This window comes from Thalia democratica, chromosome 1 (genome assembly GCF_965202585.1).
Source record: "Thalia democratica chromosome 1, ktThaDemo2.hap1.1, whole genome shotgun sequence".
NCBI lineage: Eukaryota > Metazoa > Chordata > Thaliacea > Salpida > Salpidae > Thalia > Thalia democratica.
Window position 1 is genome coordinate 72125462 of NC_139165.1, and position 27147 is coordinate 72152608.

Genomic DNA, 27147 nt, shown 5'->3' on the forward strand with positions numbered 1-27147 from the left:
ACAGTGTGACACTTTAGCACAGTGTGACACTTTAGCACAGTGTGACACTTTAGCACGGAGTAACACTTTAGCACAGAGTGTCACTTTAGCAGAGGTTCACTTTAGCACGGAGTGAAACTTTAGCACAGAGTGTCACTTTAGCACGGAGTGTCATTTTAGCACAGAACTTATTTTGCATTTTTTTCTTTGCTTAAATCACATTAGATACTTAATTGTTTAGAAAATCTAAAAACAAACTATGCAACATGTAAACTAAAATTTAACAAGCTTTAAACGAGTTACAAGTTTAAGTTTTACCTAAAACTAAGACAAAATTTTGTTTAAAAACTTTATTAACTTGTTTTACTATTTAAATTTAGACAAAAATATTTTGATACTTTTACTTTAAAGTTTTCAACATAAAACAATTTTAATAAAGTTAGCAATAAATACAAGCTCTAAGATTATTAAGTTTTTTTTTTAATGCTTTAACTAATTCTAATAAGACTAAACTTTAAGCGTAAGGTTTAAATTAAATAAAAAGTAGAAATATAAAGATTAAAAACTTTCTTATTTCATTTTAAGCCCATAGTAAAAACTTTATTTATAAATTTTTTTAGACAATATTTTAAAAAGTGTTGTAACTAATTTTCAGAAATGTTTGTTAAGTTAATTATTTTAGATAATTAAACATAATTTAAATAAACATTTTAAAAGATTTAAAATTTTTACGTGCAAAAATGTCACTCCGTGCTAAAGTGTCACTATGTGCTAAAATGACGACACTCTGTGCTAAAGTGTCACTCCGTGCTAAAGTGACGCTGTGCTTTTCTGACACCTACCCTGCATTTTAGGTTGACAAAATTAATCACACCTTCTTTAACTTTACTTACCCCATTAATCATCAATTTTAGACAATCAAGTTTAGACATAGAAAAACAAACATGTATGGTTTGATGGTCTAGGGGTCCTGAAAACATGAAAAAAAAAAACTGAAAAATTGTAAGTAGTCAATTGTAAGCAACTAACACGGATACAAAAAGTATAACAATTTTCAGTATTTACTAACATAAATGATAGTTTAAGTACTATTGTACAAACAATATTAAAAGAGAACTAAAAAAGTTAGCTATTAGATAATGATCTTTTGGTAATTACCTAGGATGATGTTTCACATGTATCGAACAAAAATTATATTATATTTGATTTTTTTTCACAATAATTTTAGGCAAAAATTCAATGTTTTAAGCTTAATATGTTTAATCTAAAAAGATACTTTGTTTTAAACAAGCTGCATAAATAAATAATAAGAACTAAATTATCATAAACTAAAATATTTAATTGATTTTATTTTACAACATCATAATTGATATAAACTATTGTATTGATATAATTGCTTTATATCATAAAACAAAAGCAGTTAAGTATTTAAGTTTGAATAGTTTAAGATAAATTAGTTTAATTTTATTGTTATGTATTTAGAGATATAAATTTAAAATTATTGTTAAAAAGACATCAAACATAATAATTTTAGCTTGATATTGGTGCAACATCATCCTAGGTAATTATTGTTTTTTTTTGTATATATGTTGGCCATGGGTTTTTATCTTCCAATATTCAACTCAGAGAGCTTTCAAAGCCATCAATAGGACCTCTATGACTTGTTATATGAACACACACCCACTTTTCAAACCATATTTAGATACCATTAATCTAAAATTATTATACTGGTGACAAAAATTAATTGTCTAGACAATATCAGATATTAAAAACACATGTCCTGCAAACGAGATTGTTTATTAATTTTATGAATGAACAGCAATAAAATTAAGTTTACTCAGTTACCAATTGAACAATGGTCAAGTGTAATTACAGCTACTTTCTTTTGTAATAATTGTATAAATATATAGAATGCAAATAGCTAGTAAATTAACTTCCCCCAAAACAAGCATTTTGCATGAAACTAGTTTTATGTTTTATTTCAGTTTAGTCAACAAAATTATTAACGAATTAATAAAATACTTTTTTCAAAGTTACACATAACTTAAATAACAAAACATATTTCGTACTTAAACTTTACATTATAGAATATATTTTGATAGTTGGGTTATGTGTATCTTTGAAATAAATTACTGAACTGTTTAATCTGAACTAATAGCAACCTTTTTTCTGTAGAAAAATTCACAATTTGAAGACTTTTTTTTAATATATAAGAAACTAGAGCATACAATAAGTTAAATTTTTAATTTTGGCTGATTTTTTTTAAAGTTATATTATAAGATATATTTAAGCGATTATATCGATAGTTTGAAATTTATTTTTTAGTGTAATAAAAGAAGGATACTGTGTAATTGTTATAATTAGTTTAAATTTTACCTATTTTATCAGTGTAAAATAGAATAAAAACTTTGTTAAAACACTTCAATAGTCTATTTAACATAAAAAATAAAAAGCTTTAGATTTAGACACTTCGAATGATTTTTTTGTGTATCAAAAAGGATTTTAGGAACAATATAAACAATGTTTTACATTTGACTTCAAAAATTTTTTTACAAAACAATTTGTAGAAATTTAAATATAGAGAAACAATTTTTTAAATTAGTATTTTTAACTGAGAATTATTACTAATAAGTTGGGAATGGGATATAATTTAAAAATGAATAAAAGCTTGAGGTCAAATAAATTAACTTTCATAAGGAACAAAAAAGTAATAACAATTAACAATGCACAATTAAGAATACTAAAATTTAGTTACTTTTCAATAATTAGTCTAAATACTGGTGTAACACCAGTGGTGTTATACACATAGTCACTTTTTAAATATTTAATTTACATGTATGGCAGAAAAGTTGCCAAAAATAAAGAATTTTTGAAACTAGATATTTTGTAATTGTAACCGCCTGTGTTTTCAAATTTTAAAACTTTAGTAAACTTTAATAATGAAATAGTAATTCTGACTATAAGAATGCATAAAAATTAAATGTACGTTTGATAAAAATCGTTTGCTAAAAGATACAACGAACTTGTTTTTTTATAAAAATAAATTATACCTTTAATTATTATTCAAGCTTTTAACTAAGGGGTGCAATACAAGGTTTAAGAAAAATTATTTTACCAAAAGTATGCAAATATGATTACAGCATTTTGAAAAGTACCAGTTTATTAAACTATACTATGCACAAAAAACGTAGTTTATTTTAATAAATTGAGTTGTTTGGTTTTTCCAACGAACTAATTTTCCTCGGATCTTTTATTAGCAAACATAACTAGTAACTTTTACTTTTAAGTAGTGAATCTAAGAATTCGGACTCGGATTCGGCCAAATCCTATTTTCAAATGAGATTCGGATTCGGATCCGGTAAAATCCTAAATTTCAAAATAAAACTCGGATTCGGCTGAATCCTAATTTCAAAATAAGATTCGGATTCGGTAGACCACTTTAAACTTTTTGATTTTTACTCACTTGTTTGTCAAAAATTAAATAAAATGTAAAACTAATTAATAATTTCACTCGTGAATTGATAAAACAGTGCTTTTTTACACTTATAAAATCCTTCTCAATTTCGATTTATAGTTTTGCACACAGTATAAAAACTTGATAAAATTTTTTAGACTCTTAAATGAAATTAAGTACATAGTTAAGGCGTTTAATATCAGTTTTTTGGACAACCGCTCTTACTTATTCATCATATGTGTATTTTTATGTTTGATCGTGAACCTACTTCGGTTAGAATAAAATAATGGATTTTTTCTTACGAGAATATAAAAATAAATATACTTTTAGGTAGTTTAATTTATTTCACTTTAGTAAGGTTTTCCTCAGGTCACCTAAATTCAGAAAAATCTTATCTGCATAGCTCAGGCCTTACCAAGTTTTTTTTTAACATCTCTATTAAGATTATCTTGAAAATTTATGTCATATATTTTATGGATAAATTTAAGGACTTTTTAGTAGGGAGGTCTAGTTTACAAAGACCGTTAATTATTTAAAGTATCTTTTGTTTGGTTAATATGGTTTTCAGTCATTTAGATGTTATTGGTTATTTATTTAATTGTGTCATAAATGACTTGTGACAAGGATTGTTAGACTTATACTTTTTTCCTATATTTAAAAATTCATTATGTTATTGTGTCTTTTTCTGAGAGCCTGTTAGTTAAAACAAAAAAATCTCAGTTATAGTAAGGTTTTTTTTTTTTTGATTTTTCAAATAAAGGTTAATTATCTAAACAAAAAAAAAAGAATCCAACTTAAATATGTAACATTAAAGCAGATGCTTGCATACTTTTAGCTATATACTTTTTTGTTAATATTTTTTTACATATTTAATAAATAGTTTAAATTTTTGACATATATTTTATAGCTTTAAGCATTTATTTTATTTTCAAAACAATGTTCCAAAGAAAAAAAAATATATTAATAATTAAATCTTAAATGATTTTTAATAAATTTTTATTTTATTTGTTAATCTATTTTTTGGAGTGAAAGATTATTGTGAAAACAAAATCTTAAAACAATTGAAGTTATATCATTCTCCTTAGCACTAACTGGAGACCTTTGATTGTTATTTATCTTTACATCATTTTTTTTAATTGTTAATTATGTGAGTAAAAATTTTGAATGCAAACGTCGTGTTTGACATTGCCGGGAAACGGCGGGTGAGCACACTGGCCAAAACACTTGTAACGTATGTGGCAACTGGTTAATCACATTATTCTACAGCTCTAACCTTTTTTTTTAACAAATGAGTGTAGTAAAAACAATGCATTGCTCTCAAGCGTGGTGCCGCATTCAAGATCACTGACGAAGTTTGTTAACACTAATGAAAATTCAGAAGAACTATCATATGTGTATAAAACTTTAACCAAAAATATAGGAGAGGCTTGCGAAAGGAGGTTCTATACTAGGGGTGGGCAACGTTTTTAATAGGGCCGGATCCGGAAAATTTTTGTCTTAAGCAGGCTGGAGAATTACGAATTAGTGATTTACCAGATACAGTATCCAGATAATACCTTTTTAAATCCGGATCCGGCCGGATCCTAGTTTATGAATATTGTCCGGATCTGATTGGATACTAGTTTTAAATCGAGATCCGGATCCGGTCGGATTCTAAATTAGATAAAAGTTTCGGATTTGGCCGGAAGCTAATTTTATAAATACGGTTGATCACTTTTCTAATCCTCCTAATTCACAAAAATTTCTCAAACGTGACAACTTAAGACGTAAATTGAGACATGTCAGATGTTAATGGTATGTCTATAAATAAAAGTGACATGGTAATTGACAAAGGTTGGTATGTAAAATATCAAAGTTAAACAAACAATTTGCTTTGGGTAATTTGACAAAAACATATTCCAACTAAATTAGAACAACACAAAATATTAGGACAAAATGGTATTTCATTCAGTAGATATTAATTTGAAAAGCCTTTTTTAAGCATTTTTTTATGTCGAAATCTTACAGTTTTGTTTTGTAAAAATATGATACAAAGTTTTATAAAGTTTTTATAATATTGAACTTTTGTAGACCGGACACTTCTATCGCAGGCCGGTCATTTTTATTTGCGGGCCGGATTCCATTGTAATTCAAAAAACGGTCGGTAGCCGGTCATTTCAACTCCGCAGGCCGTAGATTGCCCACCACTATTCTATACCAATAACAACAACTTAAACATAAATGACAAAAAAATACTACTAGTCACAACAGCTGTTGATCCACGATATCGTCATTCCGCTATTCTTTCTTACCTCACCATTGCTACCAGTGATCCAAAACCACAACCCTCTGTAAATTTTTACCCGAAAAAGTTTTCAACTTACTATTCTCTGTTTGAAATGGAATCAAACACAACTACACAGGAGGACGTGCAACAGGATTCTATTGATGAAGAAATTGAAGCAGAAATAAAGGGCTTTTTTGCTAAAGAGAATTTGAATGCAAAGAGGATAAAGTCTTAAACTGGTGGAACTTGAACGAGGCAAAATACCCACATCTTGCCAGCTTTGCAAGGAAATATTTTGCTGCACTATCATCTATTCTAAAAGATTATTTTCTGAAGATGGTAATTTGTACGAGGAAAAGCGTAATCGATTGCTTCCAAATACCGGCTAAAAACTTATTATATCTCCATCACAACTTGAAAAAAACACGAATAGTCTTTTGTAATATAAAAAAGACATCTTTTGCAAATGTAGTTCCTTTTATATTTTTAAACAGTTGCTAAAGTTGATTTTTTTTTGTAATGGTAAAAGTGTAATCCTAAGTGGAATTAAAAAATTTTTTTTATAATTGTAATTCCTATTCTTTCTTAGGTCTTTACTGTAGTTGGTAATATATTTCAATTTATTACGGCTCCATGATATTTTTAATTGCATTTTGTTTTATAAATATTAATACTTGCAAAAGTTTATGTTCTAATTCGTTTGTGGTCACAATAAAAACTAACTCTTAAATTAAACGTTAAATGTTTTAAATTTGTTTGTAATTTGTTTTCTACTCTTAGCATTTATTAAAGTCGATGGTATGTTTATTTTTCATAACAAAAATACAAGTTAATTGTTAATGTTGCTAGCATAGATATCAAAATATTTGAACTAAGATCTAGTCTATCTAGCTTGATTTTTTTTTTCACGAAGACATTTGTTTTTTGGTTCGCTTTTAAAATAAACTATTCTTAAAAAAAATGTATTTATTTATTAACACATTAAAAACATTGTTCAAACCTAATTTACTAAATAAGTGTTAGTATAAAACGTGTTTATTATTTATAAACTTGTGTTGTATTTACATTACAAGCAGCTTAAATCTTTAGGATTCCATTTAAAATAATATTGGGATTCGGACTCGGATTCGGCCGAATAAAAATTTCAAAATTGAGATTCGGATCCGGATTCGGCCGAATCCTAATTTGAAAATAAGACTCGGATTCGGATCCGGCCGAATCAAAAATTTTTGGACTCGGTAGATCACTACTTTTAACATTAACAACTATATTATAAACTTTTGTTAGTATACTGTGGTGCTTATTTTATAGTTAGGTGCATAATAAATTATTATAAATATATAAGTTTGTTAGCTTGAAAAGTTTTTAAATTAACGTAGAGTCCTTAGCATAATCTGAAGGTTTTACTTTACAGAATTAGTATAGTTATTTTTGTCCGTACTGATCGCATAAGATTTTCTTTAATAGTGGTAAAAATATGATAAAATTACTTTTCTATAAATTGATAATTAACGATCAAAACAATTATTTTTTTTAAGTAAAACAGACGCAATAATAAGATTTCTAAAATATTATTACTATCAAAATCTTTTAATTGGTAGAAGTTTTGAAGTTTATAAAAAGCTTTGTATTTTTTCTAATAGTAGAATTAAAATAAAAGCATAGTACCTTATAAATGTTTTGTTTAGTGTAAACATATAAGAAAATAAACTTAACATTTAGTTTATAAAAACTATTCTTTTAAACAAAATCTCCTTTTATTTCACAGTTTAAACTTTATATAATTTTTTTCTCTTGGGTTTTTGTTATTATAAAATTAAAACTTAGACGTTGGAAAACAAATAACATGTTTTGGTTATATCAAAAAATAATTATACTTTTTTTTTTAACAAACAGTCCTAAAAAGTAAAGGATTATGTATGTTTAACAGTTTTACACTTAAAATCTGTTGTTGTTTAAATGTATCTGTGAAACGTTTATTAGTTTTGCAAACTATAAAAACTTTCAATCTTATTTGCAAAGGTTGTACTTTAACAAAAATAAATGATATAATTGAAAAGTACAAAGTGCTAACTTTATATAATAAGTTTCATACTATAATCAATGATAATTAGTCATAAAACTTAAGTAAAAAAGGCTTTTACTTAATTTCACTTAATAAAATATCATCTCAATTTTACAAATCTTAAATTTTATTTCGTCTAAACTAACACTGGTACTTAATTGAAGTTTTATCTTAATACTAAAAATGTAGTAAAATTTTCTAACGTTTTGAAAGCAGTTTAAAATGGCTCAAAATAGCTTTAAATATTAAAAAATAAACAGATAGATCCGCGCAACTAACATAGATTACTGCTTAACAAAACTAAAAGCACACATTATCATATGCTTTACTGTCATCTAATACAGTATTTATCTTTTAAATCAAATTATTTACTTATTAATACATACACACAGTTCTGTCTGAAAACTTATGTTTGTAAATTTAAATACTAAAAAACATAAAAGTTATAGGTCTTTTTAATAAATAATAATATTCTAACAGTATAACCTAACAGTTTTAGCATTATTTAAGTCAGTTGTAAATTACTTATTTATTCTTAACTAGAGGCATAGTATTTCAATTATTTTTTTTTATAAATAAAAAACATAGAACTTTTAATTGATATTTCTTGCAGAAAACGAATTAGTGAATGTTAGTCAGTATATAATGTTCTTCATAACGATTTAAGCTTAAATTAGACAAGCATAAACATAAACTAGATCATAATTTTAGTTACAAATTTTTATTGCTATAGTAAGTCTACAGTAAAACAGTAGTGTTTTTTAAGTAATCGGTACTAATTCTTATGCAATAACTTTAGTAAATTTTATCTTTTACAATTTAATAGATTTGTTAGTTTAAAAGCCTTTAATATTTAACAAACGTCTATTTTAGTAATGTAATATTGTTGAATTCGATGTCAAATTCTTATATATATTTTAACTTTAAGTCTTGAATATACTTTATTGTTATTCTATATTCAATGCAGTTTACTTTTTTAAAGTTGTTAATAAATTTAAAACTTTAATAACTTTAATAAAAGGTGAAAAAGTTCTTATTATAGTAAAAAATGGTTTTTGACGAAGACATGAAAACTTTAAAATCTCTTCCATTGCCGAACAAGTTTAAGGTATTTTTCTGTAAAAGTTTATAGTTTTTCAGTTTAAAACTTGCAAAACCTTTGTCATTTATCATTTTAGAATATAAAGCTTATAGAATTTCAAAAGTTATGATTTTGTTTAATATAAATCAACTATTTTAGTTGGTTTTTGATTCAAAAAAGTAAACTTTTACCCTAATGAGTAAACTGGTTTTAAGTATTAAAAACTTCTGAAATAGTTTCAAGCACTAGCTTTATTAAGTAATGCCAGTCTAGTTTTATTTATACATCAGTACTTAACAGATTTTAATGGAGTTTTTCAGAGCCTTAGAAGCCTTTTTGAAATTATTCAGTAGTAAAAATAAAAAAGCATCATGGAAAAGTTGTAAGAAAATTGTTTTGAAGTTGACTAAAAAGTAAGTTAATAGTTTTAACTAGTTAAAGTTAATTTATATTTAGTGTTTTTTTAGTGTTTAAGTTTTATGTTAAATAAAAACCCTTTTAAATTTTGTTTTTAACAAAATAAAAAACTTTTTAAATGAATATAAATAAGATAAGCTCTTAATAATTTTTTAGGCAATTTACGAAAAAATGCATGTGTCAAATTATACATATTTTTCCCGAAGGATACTTAATAGATTACGAGGAAGACAGTTCTAAAAAGTTTACTTATGGAAAAGTGTACTATATGACGATAGAAGCTAATTTGAAGTTTCAAAGTACTTAAGTTTTTGAGCTCTTCTTTATTTTACTATTTGTATTCTAAATAGTTATTTTTTTAATTTTGATTAAACATATACTACGCACTTAATAAATATAAAAAAGATTTTAGTCAGAGCTTTACTTGATTAATATTTTTTTATAGTCATTCAAAAAATCTTAGCTTTTATTACTTAACTTTAGCAACTTTAGGTTAATTTATATACATTAAAAAAATAAGTTTTTAAAAGTAACCCACTTTATAAATACTGAACTTGTTAACTTTAAGTTACAACTTAAGTGTTAAATTAATTTTAGCTCTAGTTTTTTTTTTTTTTTTACTATTATTTTTACTCAGTAAACTACTACAAGATAAAACTGTCCTTTTCGGAAAACATATGTTTTATAATTTTTTTATTTAATTAAGATAATACTAATTTAGGATAAAGCTACTTAACTATTAATACTTTTTCTTTAATTTAGTGTAATTTCTAGACAAAATACTAAAGAAACAATTCTAATAACTAAATATATGAATTAAAATGCTGTTCAGTTAATGCTATTTCTTAGTTTTTAAAAACAATTAAAATAGCTTAAACAAAAGCTTAATTTAAAAACGGACAATTTTTTAAGTCTGCTTGTTTTAGAAACTAAAGAAAACAATAATGGAATAGAAACATGGAAGGAGCGGGAAAGTATTTTTCACACAAATCTACTGAAGTTCATGTTCAAAAACCACAGAGTAAGTTAATTTTACATTCAGCAATGTATAATAAAATGCTTATATTTATTCTATTCGCAGAACTAGTTCTTTGTATCTTTAAATTTTTGAAAACATTCATTAAAACTAGTAGTTATTTAAACAATGAGAGAAAATCTGTTTGAGAGTTCGTTTGTTAAAAAGTGAATATTTTGGCTTATATTCAAAGAATGGCTCATACCGTCCACTTTTAGTTACTGGTTTATAATCTGCCTTTAACTTTTCTAAACAAAATAGTTAAATTTCACATACTAGTCTTTAAACCAGCTTTATTTTAAAATAAAAGTACACACAAATTTTTATTTTTGCAAAAATATTAAAGGCACCTCTGAAAGAAACTACTAACAAAATTGTGATGTTTTCACAAATTACATCCAGTTCACAAAACATTGAAGACGTCCCACAATCAGACTTGCCGCCTCCCCCCTGCAAAGCTCTAGTTGATTTCAACGCAAAGTTCGATTTCGCTCTGCAACGCTTGAAAAGTAAGGTAAGTGTGAAAAGTAGATATTAAATACAAATTTTTGACTAATTCTTTGTAAAATTTTGAGTTTTGTTTTTGTTTAACCTTCTGTAGCAACATATAATGAGTTCAATAACATTTATATCTGCTGAAACTGTCTCCAACAACTAAAATACACAAAATATTGTTTTTTTCTGATGTTGATTATATATATATATATGTTCTATTTTAATTTTATGTATATAAATAAAATTTCAACAGAAAGTTGAAAATGAAAAACTCCATCAGCGACTAAAAAATAAAGATTTACGATATACCAAAGATGAAAACTGCTTCAAAAATATAAAAAAAACTGTAAGTTTAGTTACTTTGAATTTTAAACAACGTTGTTGGGTTTATTTTAAATATTTTAAAAGATAATAACTACTAAAGTTTATTTATAAATAAAAGTAGAGCTGAGAATATTTATCTATTAAACTGCTTTAGACCATAGAATACAAAACTCAAAAGACTAAAGCTGAATTAAAAAACAATAAAAGAAAAGAAATGTTAGAAGATTTAGAAGAAGTCGCTCGCTGTGTTTACACGTAAGTAAACTGTAGTAATAAAACTTTATTAATAGGGTTGAAAATAAAGTGAGAACGTATGACATAATATTTAAACCAAATATTTTTTATCAACTTTAATGCACTTTTGTTGAATAATTATTACTATTTTTTTTAAATTTCAGGACGTTTATTTCTGAACGAAGGAAGCCAATGTCTTTGTACTTAATAAGTGAAAGAGTGAATAATAACGTAAAACTCAAAAGAAGATCAAGCAACTGTAAGTCATTCGTTTTTTCATTAAGTTTGAATTTATTTTAATTCAAAATTTTCTAGGTACGATTGAAGACCGATTACAGCTGATATCAGATGTTACCAATGGGTGGATTTACATTGTATCTGTAGGCTCTAGAAAGTTTCTTAAAATTAAGAGAAACGAAAGCTTAAAGTCTATAGTGGCAAAAATAAAGTCTGTTCAAATACAAAAACTTTCCTGTTAAAAAGACTGACAAAGCTCTAACTTAATTATTGTGCTAATAACACTATAACACTTTAGAATTTGTTTTTATGTCAGTCAATTTTATTAGAAATGTTAATCTAATTTAACAATCTAATTTAACAGACTGTTTTTAATTTTATTAACACTGATATCTAAATGAATTTTCATTTTACAGAATAGCAATACTATTTAAAACCATTTTAAATAAACTAACACTGTTTTTTTTTAACAATACTTATATGATTTAAACTAAACTTTTATGAGTTGAAGCTAAAATACTTAATAATTCAGATATTATTAAGTTTATAAAATAAATAACAAATTTTCTTAGATAAAAATGACAACATATTGTTTTTGTTGACTTAAAAATTATTATCTTAAAGTTGTTAAAAAACAAATAAAACTAACACAGTAATTTTTTTGCATAAGTTTAAGCTGATATTTATTTATAAAGCTTTTATATTTTTTCAATTACAATATATATTGTTTATTGAACGACAAAAAAGACGCTTAAAATGTTTGATCCTAAGACCTAGTGCACGAAAAAATCTTTCGATTATCGAGTCGCACACCACTTGGATACCTTTTAACGTCTTGTCCAGGACAATATCTCAACAATTACAGATTAAATTTATTCTTTATACATATATACTCTAAATTTAATTTTTTTCTATTCATTATTCATCATTCATATTACCATTTAACGTCTTGTCCAAGACAATATCTCAACAATTACAGATTAAATTTTTTCTTTGTACATATATATTCTAAATTTAATTTTTATCTTTTCATTAATGATATAGCTGTTAATACCTGTCATAGTTTTTTGACCTTCCATTTTAGTGATACTTATAATTATAAAATACACGATTAGATATGTTTTTTGAAACGACGGAACACTAGTACCAATTTAAATTTATGTAAATCATAAAATAAACTTTCACGATTTCATTGAATGTATTGTTTAAATATTTCATTTTTACAAAACAGTTTAATATTCGTTTTAATATTTTGTTTTAACAGCAATAGTGATGTACATCAAAGAAAATAAAAACACAGTATAAGTTATAAAACATTTAGTTATACTTTAAGTTAGAAAAATTCGTTTATAATTTTTTCACAAAAAGTTTCTAAGCAATCAGTAAGAATTTGTATTTAAAGAACTAAAAGTATTACATATTTTTAAACCTTAAAGAAGGTTTTTGATTAAAATAAATGTTAACCACTATCAAAAAGTTTATATTATATTTGTATAGAAAATATTTTTCAACATAAACTTACTTTAAAGTTATCAAACTCGTAAAAATTTGATTTTAGAGATTATAGTCTCCTTAAAATACTATTTAAGGGTACTGTTTAAAATATTAAAAATCATTTTTAAACCTTTTTAAAAGTGAAATATAAGATAGCTTAAGATATATAAAAACAATTTTTTAAGTTAAATGGAATAAGTTTTTTTGGAGTACAAAACTTGAATAAAAATGTCGACAAATAAACTGCATTGTTTTATTAGGTATAAAAACATTTTGAAACACACTTATTCAAAAAACTTACCTTTAAAACTTTTCTGTGCATCTTTAATCTGCTACTTTTAATTTTATTTAACACTTCAGTTGCTTTCTTTCGTACTATTGTTACCCGGACTAGGAGCCTCACTGGTTTCCTTCGAAATTGTCTCGGTCTCAGGCTCGACAATCTCATCAGATTCAAGGTTAGCAGTAGTCTTGGAACAACTCATTTCGGTGCACGAATGTGTGCGTGGCACTTTCAAGACTAATGCCTTTTTTAGTGGTTTTATGGACATAACTATATAATTTATATAACTAAATATAATAAAACTAAGTAATATTGTTTTATTATGTACAAATAAACGCAATGACAACTCACAATAAGTCTAAACACTTAAAGTTAACAATTAGAAGGAAAACGTGCTCTGGATTCCCTCCTTGACGTGTCACTGGAGACGTGTCACTGGTCTGCGGTCGCTCAGTTTCTGGCACTCGACGTTGGTCCGTCTCGTTTACAGAATCTTGATGTACGTGACTTGATCTTCTTCCGTTTCCTTCCCGTAATCGGAGCGTGGCGATAAAATACAATATAAATAGGCACGATGATATAAATATGTATAAATATTACAATACAAGTACAATAGTAAGTAGATACGATAATATAAATATGTATAAATATTACGACAGAATTATTTAAAAGTACGAAAACAACTTGTTCGTAGAAGTGTAGCTAAGGTTGACGCCACAATCTGTGTGGGCTTGCTCAATAAGATGAATGTTCAAGTTTGTTTTCTTTGAACGCTGTGGACTCAATCGTGGAATTCAGTGTTCAAATTGATCCAAAGAAGTTGTCTGCTACAGTATGCGTAGGCTTATGATTATGGCACGTTAACAACTCAAATCGAGTTGTTCGCCCCGTCGACGTTGTTGTATAAGAAGGTTTTCTCGGGTGTCATCTAGCTTTTCCAAGATGGCGGCTAACGCTCAAATTTGCGAGCAGCAGAGTGTCGCTTCGTGCTTGTTTCGAGGTAAAAAGACCTGCTTCACGCTCTGATTGGGCGTATTTATAGTTTTTCGATTCTTTTTCTAGAATTTCCAATAATCACGCGATCTCTCATTTGATTCTCTCATTTTCCTGGACTTTGGACTGTAGATCACTTGATCTATCATTTGATTCTCTCATTTTCCCTTAGCCACACCCATAAACAAGCTATTTCCAGTTCAATCAAGAAATCAAAGACAAAAATCATTTTAACTAGCACTTATTTTGTTTGTGAAAAATAGTTTTTTAGGGAATTAGTTTTACTATATTTATTTGTTGTTTTTTTTAAAGGAAAAATATAATATCAAGTGATTAACATTAATTTCTTTAAGTTATTAAAATTTGGACACAAGGCAAAATAAGATTTTGCATAAGTGTCCTACAGTACCTTTGTCTAAATCTGCTAAATAACTTTTTGGGATACAAAGTTTAATTAAAAAGTGTCGACAAATACATTGCTTTTATTAGAATTTTTTTTTTATAAGAGCAACTAAAGTAGTTGTTAAATAAAATTAAAAGTAGCAGATTAAAGATGCACAGAAATGTTTAAAAGGTACGTTTTTTGAATAAGTGTGTTTTGAAATTTTTCTACTTAATAAAACTATGCAATGTATTTTCGACATTTTTTACTTAAATGAAATATTTTCTACTTGAGCAAAAATTATCGGACTTGAAGTAGTAGCTTTCTAAGATTTGTTGCTGCATACTTTTTGGTGTGATATAAAAAAAGAAGCCTATAGATGTGTAGTAGTTGTGAACAATAAAGTAATGATAACTTTAATCAAAGTCTTTTTTTACATCTATCAAGTGGTTTCGAATGATTTTAGAGACAAAACTAAAAGTTTATACATTTGTAACTAACAATCGGTTATGTGAAATCTACCTGTGTTAATCAATTGGAAACACATAAATTACAGTTATTATTAGTATACTTTGTATATACTATATTATATTCTTTGTTTACTGTGTTTTAACAATTTTTAAAGTTTACCAGAATTAAATCTAAAAAAGTACAACTTTTTTTTTGTAGCAAAAAGAATGGCCTAAATTATTAATTCAGTTTAACAATCGAAAGCTATGAAACCATTTTTTTGTCAACTTACATTTTATAAGCACCAAAAGCCATATTTTCAGGTGGGATGAAATTTTTAAACTTCGGCTTTAATTTAAGTTTGAATGACAAAAAATACATGGTTTTATGATCTACATTATCAAAAAACGTATTCTGTTCCAATTGTAAGTCCATTGTGACATTGTTGGGGTGTACAACAGTTTATTTTCTAATAGTTCTAAAGTTTAGAATATAAACTATTGTCAAAAATATTTTTTATTAATGCTTTTTAATTTTTTTTTTAAAGTTAAATTTAAAAAGTTAAATATTTAAAATATCAATTGTTTTTCCTACTTATAACACATTTTAATACTATATAAATATAAAAATATTTCTTATTGCTTAGAAATAACAATTGATAGTTTTTTGTACCTACTAAATCTATAGAACTTTTTATCAACTATTGTTTAGCTAATAGATAGGATTCTCAATCTCGAGAAATAAATTGTTTATTTACACTCATCTAAAATATTCGTAGTTCCAAATATTAATCTATAACTACTAACTGTAGTACATGTAATTTGCTAAATGTGTTTGGTTGAAAAAAAAGTCGTTTTATAAATGATCAAATATGCTTAAAATTTGTACATATTCGACTATAAAAATAAATACATTTCCATTCTATTTAAGCCATTAAGTAACAAAATATTCCATTAAGTAACAAAAGTAACAAAAAATAAAATACTTTTGTTAATTTAAATTGATCTTTTTGTGAACTCTTAGATAATTTTAAAAATATATGCACACTCAAATCGTTTTTTGTCTTTTTAAATACTAAATAGTTTTAACTTAATTCATCGCCTTAATAATTTTAATACAGAAAATTTTACTCTTTAACACCTTTTTAGCTATTTTAAAGTTTGTCTTGGAGTTATCGAGAAATTAAACAGACTATATGTCAAAAATCTATTAAGCTAAAATAAATCTAAATGTATATACACCAGAAACTGCGGAGAATTTAATGACTTGAGATGTAACTTAGACTTTTTTTCATTATGTGCAGAACAAAAGAATTAAACTTTAAATGATGCATTGATAAAGGTTAAGTGGAATGTTGAAAATTTTACTATATTTATATAGTTTTTTTACACTTAAACTATTAAGTTTTTTTTTTGCATTTTATACAGGTTTTATTTATTTAGGTTTTTCACAGAAATGAAGGAAGTCGAACTGTTTGTAATATAGATATTTTTGTTGGTATAGATAAATATTTTAAGCGAAACAATAAAACGTCTTGTCAATATTTATTTAACGTGATTTTAACCGGCTAAAAGTTTTAATGCTATATGTGCAAAGAGAAAACAACCTTGAGATATCAGTTAAAAAAAACTTATTGTAAATACACAGATTGTTTTATAACTGTAACACAAAAAGATATCACTGCATAGATTGTATAAGTGGTTTAAAAAAGAAGGGTTTTATTGTTTTTTCAAAATCTTTGAAGAGAATAACAGTTTTATCAACAAATTAACATAATAGTTTTGAAGAATATTTTTACATAAGATTTCCGAATAACACTTAATAAAACTATATTTTTTAATGTCTCTATTTTGCAGTTTTTATAAACTTTAAAACTATTTCATAAAAATAAACTTATTTATAGTGTACTTTAAGCTAACCTTAAACTAGAACTTAATAAAGTACTAAAAGTATTCAACTGGAAATGTGTTTGTTTTATCTTTAAGGTGTCTAAGCTAGATTAGATAAGCTTTACAAAACAATTTATCATTCCATAACTTTAGTGTTTTTTTTTACAAAGGATAGCAAAATTTGAAGAAGACAACAATATTTAAAGCTTGTTACTAGATAAAAAAAACAAGTTAGTTTAAGTGTTAGATTATTTTCATTATAAGTGTAGTTTAAGACAAATTACTTTTATTTAATTAAAAAACATTTCAATGAATTTAACATTTAAGCTGATTATTATTGAATATTATTACTAAGTTTGCTTAATATGTTGGTATCAATCAAACTTAGCTGTAAGACCTTGAAATACAAACAAAACTATTATGTTAAATTAGAAGTATTTATGTAACTAACAAAAAATTTGTTTTCCTTTTTCTAATTTTTTTGTCAACATATAATGTTTGAACAATAACGGTGCAATATTACTTTAACGTTAGACAAAACGTATAGTGCATGGTGGGTACAAACAGTATTTACAACTACAACTCGAAAAAGGTTTTGTTTGCTGTTTAATCAAAAAACTTTTTTCAACGTTTGTTTAACACTCTTCTACTAACTAGTAAGCAATTATATGAAAGAGCACTTGCCATACTCACTCACTTTCCATTGTTCACGAAAGAGTTCAGACATATTGTTGTGGTAAAACTTTTGTTTAAGAATTTAATCAATCTTCAAATGTTAAATAGTTTGATTTGAAAAAAAAAAGAGTTGAGCTATGTCACTATATTTCTATTAGCTGTTAAATATTTACCTTAAAAGTATTTTTTATGTAGAAGTAACAAGTTTAAGAACAATTTTAAAGGTAGTCAAAATACTTTTAAACAAGTAATAGAAGTTTTTAAAAGATAGATATGTTTATAGTTAATAGATGTTATAAAAAGTAATTTAGTAAAAAAAGTTAATATTGTTAGGTAAATTAAACTTTAATTGCTTTGTTTTACTTAAATTATACGACTTCTTGAACTAAAATTAAAAATACATTCGCAGAACTTATTAATTAGAAAGAAGTTGTCTTTTAGTATAGTAATTTAATCTTACAAAATGATTAAAATTTTTAATTTTTTTTTTAATTAGCTTTGTTTAAGTTATAACAGATACCATAAATATTTTAAACCTACGTATTGAAATTCTCAAACATTTTTAAAAATGAAGTAATAATCTGTAAATTTACTTAGCAAGTTATGTGACTAGCCTACATAGACAACTATCTATTTTTTAGTCTCATAAAATACAAGTTTTACCTGTAACTTAATAGCTATTTTTATTAAACTATTTGAATATTTAAAATTAATTTTTCCAGGTTACTTTATAAAGTTATTGTGCAGTATCCTTTTGTCTTAAAAATAGCTCACAACCCTAGCTATAATGTTTAATATGTGGTTTTATTTTACCCAATTAAAACTTAGTTTAAAGTAGTTACTGCCCAGCACCAAATAACTGAAAAGTTGTTATTATCTTTTACAACATTTATTTATTGTTATTATTAGTGGTTATTATTTAAAATCTATGGATATTTGTTTGAGTACTTTAACTTCTCTTTTGAAAAGCTAAAATTTTTGTACAAATTTTAAATTCGTTATTAATAAATACTTACCAAAAACATTTGTTTGTGGCTTTTGAGAAATAAAATAACTTAAAGCATTTATGTTGATAGAAGTATATTTTTTGCTTGTTGAACAACCCGACAATATACTTTCTGTGAAATTACTTTAAGCAGTCTTGACACAAAACTTTATTCAGGTTTATCTTAAGAGAGTCACTAGGTTGTAATTAGCATTAGTGACAATGGTAGAGCAAGCAACATCGGTCAATGACGTTGGTAATGTAGATGGGGCGGATCTTGCCGTGATCATCGTTTATTTCATTGCTATTATGCTCGTTGGTGTGTGGGTAAGTTGAGCCGCACTTACTTGATTAAAATTTCAACTCATTTTATGTCTTAAATAGTTAATGTTGATAATAAATATATAGTAATAATAACTAAAGCTACTCTCATAACATGCCATAAAAATAAAAGGTCTATATTATTTTTTAAAGATAACTTGGGTTCTATAAAATTTTTTGGTTCGGTTTATTCTAAATTTTATTGAAAAACCAAGAATTTAACAAAAAAAATTAAATCGTTTTTCTGTTCTAAAAGCATTACTATTATATTTTTTAAAGGCAATGATCAAGACCAACAGAAGCAATGTTAGCGGGTTCTTTTTGGCGGGAAGGGACATGACGTGGTTTCCGGTTGGCGCGTCCCTCTTCAGTTCCAACATCGGTAGCGGTCACTTTGTCGGTCTTGCCGGCTCCGGCGCTTCCGGAGGACTCGTACAAGGAACTTTTGAGTGGAATGTTAGTTGTTTTCGGTTTCAAATTTTATTGAATCTTAAACGTAGTTTTAACGTTTTTTTTTACAATTTAACAGTTTTATTATTTTACTGTTTACATAATTTTTTTATATGAAATGATTAAAACAGTGTTTAACAATTACAACAGAAAATTTGAACAAAATACCGAGTACAAAGTTTTTGTCAACAAAAACTGCTATAAAACGAGTAAAACGTTATTACTTTTAGTATTTGTTTTCAATTTTTTGATGACCAGCAAAAACAGTTTATGAAAAACAAAGTAATACGTTTTTTTAAAGTATAAGTTTCAAGCATTTTGTAATATATTCAAACTACGTAACCATTACAGCCTTGCTACGCTATGTTTTTAGTTTGTTCAAAACAAATTTTTTGTTCAAACAAAACCGACCTTGATTATAACATTCCTTTGTTATGTAAGTAAAAACTGTAATATTTCGTTATAGTTTAAAAACTGGTGAAATGTTTAAAATCTGCATATACTTTTTCGCTGGTAAATGTAATTACTTTTTATAAACGGTCAAAAATAATCTTAATATCAGTTATTTAATTATTTAGTAAACCGTGCTTTATTGTTTACTGCTAAACGTATTAAAATGTTTCATAATTATTTTTTACAAAATGTTGAACCGTAGTTTTAAGTAATTTATTTTTTTACTGATTAAAAATTTAAAAATAAAAATGAAAACTAATTTTTAAAAAAGTATTTTTTTTCTGTTTTTCCAGGCAATGATCACTCTGTTCATACTCGGGTGGATCTTCTGTCCGATCTACATCGCCTCAGGGGTGGTCACGATGCCGGAGTACCTGAGGGAGAGACTCGGTGGCAGCCGCATCAGGCTCTTCCTGTCAATCCTCTCTCTGTTCATCTACGTCTTCACCAAAATATCTGTGAGTTTGAGTTCATGGGCTAAACGAATAAGGGATTGTTACTAGGGTCTTGATGTTTGTACGGTTAAAATAATCAAATTAACTTTTGGAGAGCATTTATAAGTACAAAAAAAGATATAGCAATTGTTAAGCTAATTTAATTTTCATTTATATTTAAAAATAAACTTAACAATTTTGTATATATAGATTCAATTTTTTTTTCTAATTGTTGTTCGATATCTACGACTCATAAATATTAAATAATAATGCTTAATAGTTGTAATTTACTACTTGTTTGAAACTCAAGTAAAAGCATTTTCATACGGATAAAATTGACGTTGAAAACAACATAAGTTTGAAGTAATCAAATTAAAAACAGCTTTAAAATTATAAAAAGCTTTTCTTATTTCTTGTTTGCAATGTTTGTAACACAGTGAAAGCAAACAAAAAATAATAATTAAAAAAAACTAATTTAAAATTTAACACGTCTAAGTCTCTAAAATTATATTTTGTATACAAAAAAATCTTTTATTTTTAATAACATAGCTTTTAATCTCTAACATTCTCCAAAATAGTTTACCTAGTTTTTTTAAACTTTATTTTTATATAAATAAAATAAAAAATAGTACGCTTTATCCGAAAACAACTTTTTAGTTTTCCTATTAAGCTAAACCTTATATTGATTTATACTTACGATAGAGAATTGAAATAATTTATAAAAGGTTATTTTTAAAACTTAATATTAAGTTTATATGTTAATAAATGCTTTCTTTTGTTTTTATAACTTACCTTTAAAATAAGTTTCGACTCTTTTTTTAGAACTGGTAGATTGTAAGACACTTTAGTTTTTGTTTTTATCTTTCATTTTATACATTTTAACATGCAATTATACGGTACTAAAAACCACAACTACTTTCGTACGCTTTTTACAAATACAAATCGTTTGTTTACTTCACTAATATAACTCACCTTTCTTATAGTCATTGTTTTAGAAACTAAAACATTCTTGCTCTTTTGTTGTCAATGAGTGGCTACTTTGACCTAATGAAAAATTTAAGTTCACTTTGTTTTCTTCACCAGCTTTATAAAACATTTCTAGTAAATTTTTATTACAAATATCAAAAGTTAATAATACTTGTATAAAAATTAAGTTATAAAACTAATGATAAAAGCCAAAGCTAATTTAAACTTTTCTGCTTTTAAACTTTTGTTTAAAATAAGTAGCCTAAATAAACAGCCATTAAAAATCAAAATTAAGATAAAGTAATAAAATATAAACTAAAAGCTGTGGTTCTTTATAATCTTGAGATTAAATTTTTATAGAAAAAAATAACTTCTAATACTAAAACTGTAAAGCTAAATATACAAAAACTAATTTTTAGTAAGTAATAATTTTTGTAGAGAGCTGTAATAAATCTCTGGCTACTTTACCTTAAAAAACTGAGCAGGTAAATAGTTAAAAAAATAAATATTTTATAAACAAAACGAAACATTCTACGATAAAACTATAGTAGTTAACTAGGCTTAACATTTTCAATGACTCATGATATGTTTACAATTTCAGGCGGATTTGTTCGCAGGTGCTATTTTCATCGAGACGGCGTTGGGATGGGACTTGTACCTGGGCATCTGCGTACTGCTGGCCATCACTGCAGTGTACACGGTTACAGGGGGACTGGCAGCCGTCATCTACACCGACACCGCGCAAACTGTCATCATGACCGGGGGCGCACTTGCCATGATGTTTCTGTGTCAGTTTATCCTCAGCTTTGCGTTTTATATATACTACCCTCAGCTTTGTTTTTTAAGTATTTATCATATTTAAATCAGAGCTGGTTTGAAGCAAACATTTTGTCTTTTTAAGCCATCTAAACTGTTTATCGTTAAAGTTTAGAACTAAAACTGAAAAAATATAAGACTTTTTTTTGACTGTATACTAACTATTTATTAGTAAAATTAAGACATGACTTAGTTTTTACTTAAATAAATTTTATTTGCCTTATGAAGACTTAAACAAAAAAGTACTTTTTTTTGAATACGTTTTTACTTTACGACCTGGTTTAATACTCGTTAATTTTATTTATAAAGAAACACTTTATTTACAAATATAATTTAGTATATAGTTAGTTAGAGAAATATACTATCAAAAGTTTTTACTAACTTAACTTGTGAATTTAATTTAATATAACTAAGTCTTAAATTTTATTATTATTGTTATTGTTATTATTATTATTATTATTATTATTATTTTTATTATTATTATTATTATTATTATTATTATTATTATTATTATTATTATTATTATTATTATTATAAATTGTAATCAATAAATATGGTAAAAGATTTTAAACAAAAGTGCTTTTACTAGAAAATCAATATAATTTATATGAATACATTAAAGAAAAGTATTCCATAAGCAGTTTAGCTACTTTATTTTTTGTAAATTTGTTATAATAAAGTTATATTAATTGCAATTTACAATAAATAAGGTATTTAATTTACCATAACTAAAGAGCTAAGTAGAAGGAATGTGCAGCTTATGGTGTATCACCAATAATATTTTGATAGACTAAATGTTTGACATTTTAACTGAATTATAAAAGTAGAAAGACTTAGTAAAATCTGTACCGAAAACTTAAGACTATTCGTGCATAATTAAAGCTAGGTTCTCTTAAATCATTGCTTGTTTTTCAATTATCAAAGTTCAACCACTCAAGTCATTGAATATTTGTTTATTTAATAAATCTAGATTAAATTAAACATTTAACACGTTTTCAAACAATATTTAAACATAGTTTCAGATTTTACAAAACTTTAAGACTTAAATAACAAAGTACTCTTAGTTTTATACTTCTAAAAAGTTTAAGATGTATTTTTAAAATGCATTGTTTTACTCCAGCTTTTAAAGAAATTGGTGGGTACGGTAAATTAGAAGAAAAATACGCCGAAGCGATCCCTGACGTAAGACCTGCGAACACGACTTGCGGCGAACCGAGGGAAGACTTCTTCCACGTTTTCAGGGATCCCATCAATTCGGATTTGCCGTGGCCCGCTATGCTTTTCGGCATCACCATCAACTCGGTGTGGTACTGGTGCACAGATCAGGTTGTTAAAAGTTACAAGCTGTTAAAGCGAACTAAAATTTAAAGCTTCACTTTTTTGAATTAGTTTACTTTGTTAACTATTAACTTTTTTTAATTAAAAATTTTAAGTTTATAAAACTTAAATTTTTATTAGTTATTACTATTTGACATATTAGTTTTATGCTTATATATGATTTTTTTTAAATACTTACATATCTATTAATAAGTTAAGTAGTGAGTTTAAACTGTTTCTATTCACCAGGTAATTGTTCAACGAACCTTGGCAGCCAAGTCGCTGTCACACGCAAAAGGAGGTTGCCTGATGGCTGGACTGATCAAAATTCTCCCAATGTACATGATGGTCATGGTTGGAATGTGCAGCAGAATCGTCAATCCAAGTTTGTTTCTTACTTTAATGTGTTGGTCATGCTGGTCGAGGGTATACACGTTTTTGTTGTTAAATAAAATCATATAACTATTGATATTTTTTTTCAATTGGTTTTATGAAAATTTAGGTTTTGTAATCCATAATTTTTATAGAAGGTTCTAAAGTTTCAAGCACACAAAACTTTAGCTTACAACTATTCCAGGTACTTCTTATTTTGCTATTTTTAACATAATTCGTGGACTTTATGTTTCGATTACTTGTACACTTCAGTCACTAATTTAAACGAACTTAAATCTTCCAACAGACGTGGTCGCCTGTGCAACCGAAGAGGCGTGCTTGGAAGCTTGCGGGTCGGCGAGCGGGTGTACCAACTACGCCTACTCACTCCTCGTCCTCCAGCTCATGCCCAGTGGTGCGAGAGGTATGCAACTAAAAAAAATATTTTATTCGTACCACTACTATGTAAAATAAGACTGTTGCATTTTCAAGGCTTTTTATAAACTTGACTTAATTATAAACTAGACTTTTTTACAAACTAAAACTTTAGCATTTCCGTGAATTGCACTTTTCAGGCTTGCTTCTTGCCGTGATGATAGCAGCGCTGATGTCATCGCTGACGTCAGTGTTCAACAGCGCCAGTACTCTGTTCACCTGCGACGTGTGGGTGAAGTTCAGACCGGATGCCAAGAACAGAGAGCTCATGCTGGTCGGAAGGTATACACGTTTTTGTTGTAAAATATTTTATTGCGTTGTTGAATAAAATCATACAACTGTTGAGGTTTATTTATTTTTTAATTTCAATTGATTTTATGAAAATTTAGGTTATGTAATATAGAATTAACAAGTTTAGATTATAAAAAATTTAAAAATTTATTAAGTTTAGTTTGACCAAAAAGTGCTATAAAACAATTTTTTTTGAACTAAAAGTAAGTCCTTTTCAAACCTTATCAGTAAATACAGAGGTATTAAACATAGTAAAAATTTAGAGTTGAAAATTTCAAACTTCAAAAACTTTTTTTTTACGAAAACTGTTTACCTGTTATTGCTCAAAACAAGTTTTTTACTTAACATTTGCTCATAAAAAGAAATTTAAATAATCAAACTGATTAAGTTTAAAAAGTAAACTAACTGTGTTGTTTATTAGTCATTAAACGTTGTTTATTTAGTAAACAAGTTACACCTAAAAAATTATAATAAACATTATGTTAGTGAATGTGGGTATAAAAACTTACGTAAGCAAAAACAAAGAGATATAATTGAAAACAAAGTTTAAAAACGATTAAATTTCTATACAATTATTTTGTATCAAATACTTAAAACCTGTTACGCAGTCAAACGAGCTGCAAGAAAAAATATTAGACAATTTCTTATCGGATTGTTTTGACAAACAACAATCTTTTTGTAAAAGCGACTAATTTAAAACGTGTAATTTATCGCAGGCTGTTCATTCTGGTCATGTGCGGTGTTTCCATCGCTTGGGTGCCACTCATCGAAGCTTTTTCCGACGGTGAGCTCTTCAACTACATTCAGTCCATCACCAGCTTCCTCGGACCACCAATCACCACCGTGTTCGTCATATGCGTGCTGTGGCCACGACTTAATGAGCCGGTGAGTTGTTTTTGAATAACTTTGCTTACATGTTTATGAATACTTTCAAAAAGTATTTTAGAATATCTTACCAAGTAAAAACGTTGTTACAAGTAACTTTTTTTTTATCTTAGAAACAAATCAAATATTCTTTTTTGACTATGCAGTCTTTTTTTATAAAAATCTCTTTATTTTACAACATAAAATAAGTAGAGAGATAACTATATTTTATTATTTCCTTTAATTTTTGAAAAAATTGAAAGGGCGCGTTCTGGGGCCTCATCCTGGGCCTCCTGATCGGCATCGTGAGGATGCTGTGCGAGTTCGCGTCGCCGGCTCCCGGGTGCGGGGAACCCGATTCCAGGCCCGAGCTGGTCACGCAGGTCCACTACCTGTACTTTTCCATGATCTCGTTCTCGTGCACCGCCGTCATCTGCTACATCATCACCTGCGCCACGCCCCCCATACCCGGAAGATGCGTGAGTTGATTTGTATGAGTGAGAGTTTTTTTTTCTGCTTTTGAGCAGTGAAAGCAAAAATCAAAGTTTTGCAAAGTAGCGAGTGAAAATTAAACTTTACAAACTTTTTGTTTTAAAGTCTGATCTTTTAAAAATTGTAATACAGATTAAAATTTTGTAATTATAATGTAAATTAAATGTTATGAAATACTTTGTAGCTAGTACGACTAACGTGGTGGAGCAGACACAACAAGAAAAAAAGAACTCCAATTTCTAACAAGGTAACATAAACACTATCTACAAAATCTTATAAATTAGTAATTGATAATAACAACGAAACTTAATTATTAGCTATTATAATGTATATTAATTAAGCTTTTTGTCCAGCTGTTTTACAAGAAGAACATAGACGCCAAGGAGGATGAAGAAGAAGGACAGGTGAACGCAGCTTACGAAAAGGACGCCTATGAGAAAGACGAGAAGAAAAGTGTCAGTTCGTCAGACAACAGCTCTGACTCACAAGGTATGAAGTGAAATTGATAAAGGGTGTTTTTTGTCCATTTATTTTGAAAATAAAATGAGAAAATTTGAATTTTTGTAGAAAAATTTTACTTCTTGATAAATAGTGTAATATTTTCTATTTTGCCTTATAAATTACTGTTTCTACTACTAACATAAACTTTTAGCTTATAAAACGAAATTTTATATGGCTATAAGTAATAAAACTATAACAAAAAAATATATTAAACCTTTTCTTTGCGCAGAAGACAACAGACCGTTCTGGAAGAAGGCGATTTCGGCGTTCTGCGGCTTGGAAGAGCAGAAGGAGCCTACACCCGAGGAGTTGGAGCTGATAAACTCGAACATGATCGACATCAAGGAGGAGAAGACGCCGGCGATGATCGTCAACTGCGCCGCCGTACTGATGGGTTGCGCCGCGTGCTTCCTCTTCGGTTTCTACGCCTGAAAACCTTTTTTTGATAACTTTGTGTGGACACATTTTGTTTAGATAATTTTTTTTCTTTTGTTTCGTTTTTTACGCACATTTCTAAGTGAAAAGTTTCTCAAAGTAATTGAGTATTTTGAAATTAAAACTAACAACAGTCGGTAACTTTAAAACTCGTAGCTATGCTTGGTTCAAAACATTTGTTTTTTATTATGTCTAAATTATTTAATTCACTTCTGTTTAAGTGTCGCTTGGAATAAATACTTTGTTTTTATATTTTGATTTAATGATATAAATTTGCTTTGT

At 26.8% G+C, this 27147-nt stretch overlaps 1 protein-coding gene across 1 annotated transcript; it reads left to right on the forward strand.

The window, feature by feature from the left end:
• Positions 1-18944: 18944 nt before the first annotated feature.
• On the forward strand, positions 18945-27070 carry LOC145849569 (sodium/glucose cotransporter 4-like). Its single transcript, XM_082954532.1, has 13 exons — positions 18945-19045; positions 19319-19495; positions 20236-20400; positions 21944-22130; positions 23279-23484; positions 23725-23860; positions 24155-24271; positions 24423-24564; positions 25290-25458; positions 25701-25916; positions 26114-26176; positions 26283-26418; positions 26660-27070. Exons 1-13 carry the CDS (start codon positions 19028-19030, stop codon positions 26860-26862), a joined length of 1935 nt encoding a protein of 644 aa, XP_082810658.1. The 5' UTR covers positions 18945-19027; the 3' UTR covers positions 26863-27070.
• Positions 27071-27147: the final 77 nt, after the last annotated feature.

Excerpts from the sequence above, each read along its gene's own strand:
- LOC145849569 (XM_082954532.1), top strand. Across the intron at positions 19,496-20,235 it reads AAGGAACTTTTGAGTGGAAT|GCAATGATCACTCTGTTCAT; the intron begins GTTAGTTGTTTT and ends CTGTTTTTCCAG. Across the intron at positions 26,177-26,282 it reads GAACTCCAATTTCTAACAAG|CTGTTTTACAAGAAGAACAT; the intron begins GTAACATAAACA and ends CTTTTTGTCCAG.